The sequence below is a fragment of the Myxine glutinosa genome, chromosome 12, assembly GCF_964187855.1.
Source record: "Myxine glutinosa chromosome 12, kmMyxGlut1.1, whole genome shotgun sequence".
Lineage (NCBI taxonomy): Eukaryota > Metazoa > Chordata > Myxini > Myxiniformes > Myxinidae > Myxine > Myxine glutinosa.
In genome coordinates, this window is record NC_136272.1 from 113013022 (window position 1) to 113020521 (window position 7500).

Sequence of the window (7500 nt, forward strand, 5' to 3'; positions counted from 1 at the left end):
TCAACCTACCAACTCAAAGTCAACCTTTCAAAATTATCATTTTTCAACTGAAAAATCGTCACTTTTCTTCCTATTGACCCAAGCTTTTATCAAGATTGTCAATTTTAATATTGATGAAATGGACAATTTGCTGTATCAATGGAATTTTTTTCTTGGGGGTGGGGGGTGGATTTTGCAAGTATCGTGCTCTGCATGACATCTTCTTGTTTGTTTGTTTGTCAGGGCAATATCACAGCCATCCTTTGAGCGAGGAAGCTGAAATTTCAGCACAATATTGAGGAAGTACTTTGTCAAAAATAGTATTTTTTGTTTTTTGATTAATCAATTAATTGATGAGTTACTTAATTATTATCGATTAATTAAGTACTAATACATTTCCTTTCTCTTCTGGCCATCATCTCAGGCACCTTTTGAGTTAGGAAGCTGATATTTGGACATTGTTCATCTTCTCCTTGACTCTGCACTCACTGCACTCTCCAGCAGAATTCTTTCAGCTGTGCGATGTTTGAGGAGTTTCTTGCATGCACAGCTTGTTTCAAATCCCCCCACAACATCTCGATGGGATTTAGATCCGGCCTTTGACTTGGCCATTCCAGAACCCTCCATTTCTTTCTTTTCAGCCATTCCTTGGTGGATTTACTGGTATGTTTCGGGTCATTGTCATGTTGCAAGGTCCACCTTCGGTTGAGCTTCAACTTTCCGACAGATGGCCTCACATTATCCTCAAGCACCCTCTGGTACAATGAAGAATTCATAGTGGATTCGATGATGGTGAGCTGCCCAGGCCCTGATGCAGCAAAGCTGCCCCAAACCATAATATTTCCACCACCATGCTTTACAGTTGGTATCAGGTTATTGTGGTCAAATGCTGTCTTTGGTTTTCGCCAAACATGTCTTCTGGTACTGTGGCCAAATAGCTCCACCTTTGACTCATCTGTCGAGCACATTGTTCCAGAAGTGCTGGTCTTTGCCTAGGTGTTCATTGGCAAACTTTAGTCTTGCCCTGATGTTCTTTCTGGACAGCAATGGTTTCCTCCTGGCACACCTCCCATTTAGATCAAATTTGTGCAGCCTCTTTCTAATGGTAGATTCGTGCACTTTGACATCAACAGTGGCAAGAGCTACCTGGAGGGCCCGTGATGACATTCTGGGGTTCTTAGAGACTTCTTTCAGCATCTTGCGGTCTGCTCTTGGGCTGAACTTGCTGGGGCGGCCTGGCCTGAACAAGTTGGGAGTTGCTTGGAATCTTCTCCACTTGTAGATGATCTTCCGGACAGTCGAATGATTGATTTCAAATTGTTTGGAGATCTTTTTAAATCCCTTCCCAGACTCGTAGCCATCCATAACCTTCTTTCTGAAGGCTTCAGAGAGCTCTTTTGATCTAGGCATGGTGACGCCGCATACTTCAACAACAAAGAGCAAACCAAACTAAATGTCTGAGGTTTAAATAAGACAGGTTCCTCCAAGATCCTCTCTAACGATGTTCTAATCATTTGCACCTGAGCTGGTGCACCTGATTCTAATTTTAGGTATTTGAAGGAGTGATAAATGTAGGGGTGTACTTACTTTTTCCACATGCGAAATTTGCATTTATGTTTATTTAAGTTATACAATGGACTACAAAATGTAAATGTTTCATGACATTTGTTGTATTATATCACCTTTATCTTTCAATATTGTTGAAATGAAGATCAAATAGCTGTATGTTGAAATATGTTGAAAAAGTCAAAACTTTTCATGGGGTGTACTCACTTTTTCACGTGACTGTATATATATATATACACACACACATACACATGCACATGCACTACCAGTCAAAAGTTTTAGAACACCTCAATTTTTCCAGTTTTTATTGAAATTTACGCAGTTTAATGTCCAGTGAATAACCTGAAATGGTACAAAGGTAAGCAGTAAACTGCTCGAGGTTAAAAAGAAAAGTTTAGGTTAGCAAAAACAGGAAATAATGCAAATTGCACAGTTATATTGTAAAAAAAAAGGCCTTCTTCAGGGAACAAGTAATGGGTTAACAACTTGCAGCTGTTCCACAGCAATGTAAGCAAATTAAGCCTTGAAAGTTGATGCAAACAATTCCTACAGGTGTCCCAACCTCTGCTGATTACTTGATTACAAACCCACAGTCTGTATAAAAGCAGTATTGGAACAGACTGTTATTACACCCTCTGAAGCATTATTTGGACAATATTGCACTGCAGGAAGTAGTATATTGGAAACTGGAGGAAACTCTGACAGGAAGAGGTCTGGCAGACCCAAAGCCACAACAGAATCAGAAGACAAGTTTCTGGGAGTCAACAGCTTGCATGATAGGCGGCTCACAGGACAACAGCTTCAAGCACAGCTTAACACTGGTCGAAGTAAGCAAGTCTCAGTTTCAACTGTGAAGAGAAGACTTCGAGCTGCAGGTTTGACAGGTCGAGTGGCAGTAAGAAAGCCATTGCTAAGATGGCAAAATAAGAAAAAGAGGCTTGCCTGGGCCATGAAGCACCGCCAGTGGACTAATGAAGACTGGAAGAAGGTCTTATGGACCGATGAATCAAAATTTGAAATCTTTGGTTCATCACGCAGGGTTTTTGTACACCGTCGAGTAGGCGAAAGGATGGTTCCTCAGTGTGTGACCCCAACTGTCAAACATGGAGGAGGAAACGTGATGGTCTGGGGCTCTTTTGCTGGATCCAGAGTCGGCGACTTGCACAGAGTGACTGGCACCCTGAACCAAAAGGGCGACCACAGCATTTTGCAGCGCCATGCAATACCCTCTGGTATATGCCTAGTTGGTCAGGGGTTCATCCTACAGCAAGATAATGACCCTAAACACACCTCCAGGCTATGTCAAAACTACCTTCGAGGAACAGAACAAGACGGTAGGCTTCAAATCATGGAAAGGCCATCACAGTCTCCAGACATAAACCCCATCGAGCTGGTTTGGGATGAACTGGACAGAAGGGTGAAAGCAAAGCAACCTACAAGTGCAACACATTTGTGGGAACTTCTGCAACAGTGTTGGGAAGAACTTCCCGAACAATATTTGATTTCCATTGCAGAAAGAATGCCACGAGTGTGTTCGGCGGTTATATCTGCAAAAGGTGGCTACTTTGCTGAGTTAAAATTTAAATTAAATTTTGTTAAACAAAATGATTCTGTGATTTCTTTTTAATCTCAAATTGTTTATTTGTTCTGTGCTTAATTTCAAAGTACATTGAGACATTAAACTGCGTAAATTTCAATAAAAACCGGAGAAATTGAGGTGTTCTAAAACTTTTGACCGGTAGTGTGTATATATATATATATATACACACACACACACATATATACATACACACACATATATATATATATATATATATACATACACACACACACACACATTAAAAAGAACAAAACACACACACACACACACACACACACACACACACACACACACACACACACACACACACACACACACACACACACACACACACACACACACACACACCCCCACCTCCTGGCCATTGTTCTGCTCTTCTCAGAACTTGGATACCTGTTCAATCAAAAAGTTTCCAGTTCACATCATGCATAGATTCAATTCACTTGAGAATCAATAATATATTTTTCCTAAGGAAGGTTTTTCAGTCTTGTTGATCAGAATGAGTAAATGTGGTAAATCCATTTTTCCAATAAAACAAAAATTCCCAATAAATTCCAGTCACATTCCATTACCTGGAGGATCTCTCGCTTGCCGATACTCATGAGACTCTGTTGATGCTGAGCTTATTCTAGTCCAGGGTCGTGCCTTGGTTTCTGGAGACACCGGAATCTCTCTCCGATGCTGAACCACATCACCAGAACCTTCTGATGTTCTTCTTCGCTCCAGGCTTGGCACCATAACCTGTGATCTATATGGCATTTCCCTATCCTGCGTAGAGTCCATACCAGTGTTCATTTCTTCATCAAAATCATCTTCTTCGCTCCCTTTTTGTCTGTACAGCTTCATGTTCCTCTCTTGGTATACATCGTTTTTGTTCTGCATACATATAGCATGACAACAATCAATCACTTCCCAGTAAATGCTCACCATGGGAGTGTCACGGCTCCGAATGGAACTGGATGCACGATTCAGGGCCGTTACAAACCCTTATCAAAACCCTCGGGCCCACCCACATTCCAACCACAATCACACAAGTGGAGAGTTCCCACAGTACAGTGGATGTGGTCCTCAAATTAAAGTGAGTAGAAAATGCGAAACATAAACCAACTCACCGTTCCTTCGCCATTTTCCAGGGGATTACCTACAAATAAATACACCAAATTTTTATCATGGCATGCAGCAATACAACATGCGCTTTATGTTTGAATTTCAAACTGTTCAAGGTACAATGATGAAACAAAACAACTTAAACAACAAATATTATTTAATTCCCCCCCCCCCCCCCCCCCCTTCCCTCAAGGGATGGCCTGTCTTCCAGCCCCATTACAATCCCACAGTCCTTGGCAAATCAGGACCACTCACAGCCTACAAAGATGTTTGGCTGCATCTCAATGGAGGACTGTTCTCCCCTATGGGATGGAGCACCATCATCACAACGGTCTCTCCTGGAGGGTCTGGAATCCAAAGCCATCATCATTGGCCTCTCCCAAAAAACAATATAAAATTACAGCACAGAGCCTGACCCTCACTCATTACAGATGTGTTGGTGCCCTCCCAATTATTTTACCACCTCCCTCGACCCATTCACCCTCCCCAGGTCACATGTTCTTCTAGCGACTCCTTGTGGAATTCCCAAAATCCAGGCTCACTTCTCACTTACACTCCTTTGTCACTCCTTTCACCCGTTTTTCAAACTTAATTCCTCAGTCTATTGAAGTCCACACTTTTCTCTAGGACCTCAGGGTGGCAGTACACCAGCACGCAGCTCCTCAGGTCATCCTCCATGTTATATGTAATACTTTTTTAAAATTCAGATTGAAATTGTCATATAATGATAGGGCATGTTAGAGGAGGCTTGGCAGGAGCAAATAGGTGGATCAAAGATGGCAGTAGCAAGATCAAAACAACTTGGCTTCTTGTCCTGAAGCACAGTAGATTATAATAATTCTCGCAGCACTCCAATAGCTTCTTGCACCCGCAGCACTCCGAACACTGACTGCCTCCACAACGCCATCACCCCTGTTTGATCCTCCAACCTTCCCCAAACCATAGCTCATCCCATGCGCACAGCCCACCAACCCACCTTCACCCACACCGAACCAAGTACTCCCATCATTGCCCACACCCTCCATACCCATCATAGCATCCACACCCACTGCACTCTCCAATCCACATTCCAGCACACCACCACCAACGTGTGCACCTATCATAGACCCACCCAACACACACAATCGACTTTCTTCATCCGATCCCCCACCCTCTGAAAAAGCAAGTAAAGAGGTTAACTCTTTACTGATTTTATCTACCAAAGCTCCAAAGAGCCACCTCCAAGCAATTGTAACAGGAAAGACCCCACCACGGTCGCCACAAACCCGAACATCAGCAACATGCAACATCTAATACACCGATTGTATAAGTTTGTGGATTTTTCCCCAGCCTTGCACTTATTGAGTGAGATCTGCTTAGTCTCGTCTCCCAAGCTCCACCACCAGCAGCGGCAGCGGCAGCGGCAGCGGCCCGATCACCACCATGCCCAGCCGACACGACACACGGGTGGCCCATCTCCCCCAAGTCACCCCTCGAGGAGCTCCCGCTGTGAGATCTACTCCCTCCAGGCCTGTCTTCCAGCCCCAAACCGATGCACTCATCTGCACAATGTTACATCTACAATTAAGAGTCTGCAAAAAATATGAAGGTTATTACCTCTGCCACCAAATGTGGATGGACGTTATGGTTATGTTTTCACCCCTGTCTGTCTGTCTGTCTGTCTGTGAGCAGGATATCTCAAAACGTTGTTATGTGGACGGATTGTGACAAAATTTGGTGGTCGACTTGGGTGGATGACAAGAGCAAGCTCTTAGATTTTGGTTAAGGTGCGGATCCAGATCTGGCCTATCACTGGGATACAAATCAAACTGTTCAGCCTGGTGGAGGTATGTGCTCTACTGAGTACCATTCTATTTCAACTTTCATTTGGATTAGTGCATAACTTATGAGAGGTTTACTGGCGTTTAAAAAATCTCAGGCATTTTCGGTCGACATGAGAAATATGAGACGTTTCCGCATGTCTGTCGGGCGAGGCTTCGAGATCCATCTTCATTCAAATTCCTTCAACCTCAGTCGTAATGAACATCCCAGTGGCTCATCTAATGCATTTTACTTTGGTAAGATCACATTTATTTCTTCTTTACATTAGCAAAAAAAAAAAAAAAGCAGAGGGAAGACGAATCAATGGGTTACCTGGGATGCCAAAAAATTCAGATCGTCTCATTTGGTTTTGCACACTCATTGGGAAGACATCTGAGGGATGGATGGGAGGGAGGGGTGGAGGGGAAATAAGAGGGACAATCAGTCAGCAATAGGTAGGTTTTTATTCCTTTACTGGACCCTGAGCCAGTCCGAATAGGTCGGTTAGTAACACTATGCTTTACAGGAGTCTGATGTAGTCTGTTAAGTGTAGGTAAGTTAATAACGGCATATTTTACCGGGGCCCGAGCAGTTAAAATCCGGCACAGGAGTGAATTTACATACAACTGTCAGTTTCGTGTTGCAAAAAGCTTCCACGAACTCTTGTGTAACAGAAATATGGTTCATCATGACAACAGGTTCATAAAAACCAAACAATCACGCCATTGAATCTAATGTTTCATTTCATTCCCCTATCGGAGGGTGGGAAGTACTTCCGTTGTGTTTTAGGGAGTGGAACGTGGCTGTCCTTGGAGACTTGGAATAGTTCGAAGATTTCCTGATGATTTTGTGTCAAATTTGGCAAACTCTATGGCTGAGCCACCACAAACAAACCCAGGATGGCTGCATCCTTTTGCCTCAACGTCCAGGTCATGCTCAGTGGCATGAATAGACATCACAGAATGACCCTTTTTGCCAGAAGATCTCCAAACAAGTAACATTCAGTCATGGGCAACGCCACACAAGCGACACGTACCGTGGTGAGCTTCCCGTTGGGGTGCAGCCCTTGCTGGTTCTGAATGCGAAACCGTGTGGATGGATGCCTGTGTTGATTTGCCACAAAGGAAGGGGAAGGGGAGGACAACCAACATACAATGATTAAAAGTGAAAATGACAAAAGATAACCACTCAAACTACACATACAGTAACTGAGGGGGGAAACAACTGCAAGTAGCAACAACTGTATAAATAAAAAGAGCTGAGCTATGGACGCTGTGCCATTGACGAGATAAACATATCCACGACAGGTTTGTCTCTCGATCCACATCGCCGGGAAAGGCTCATTTAACCTGTACTGGTAACCAATTCCAGCACATGGAGAAGGGGAGAGATAACTTTGAGAAAGAACCCCAAATATTCCACTTTAAAGCCAGGCCTTTATTAGCCAA

At 43.4% G+C, this 7500-nt stretch overlaps 1 protein-coding gene across 1 annotated transcript in view; it reads right to left on the reverse strand.

The window, feature by feature from the left end:
• Positions 1-7500, reverse strand: part of LMO7 (LIM domain 7) — a 99101-nt gene that overhangs the window by 18128 nt on the left and 73473 nt on the right. Inside the window, exons 17-20 of the mRNA XM_068132386.2 lie at positions 7089-7155; positions 6386-6445; positions 4258-4286; positions 3718-4021 (exon numbers count right to left, since the gene is read on the reverse strand). Coding sequence (XP_067988487.2) covers positions 3718-4021; positions 4258-4286; positions 6386-6445; positions 7089-7155 — 460 coding nt within the window. The remainder of the gene's footprint in view (positions 1-3717; positions 4022-4257; positions 4287-6385; positions 6446-7088; positions 7156-7500) is intronic.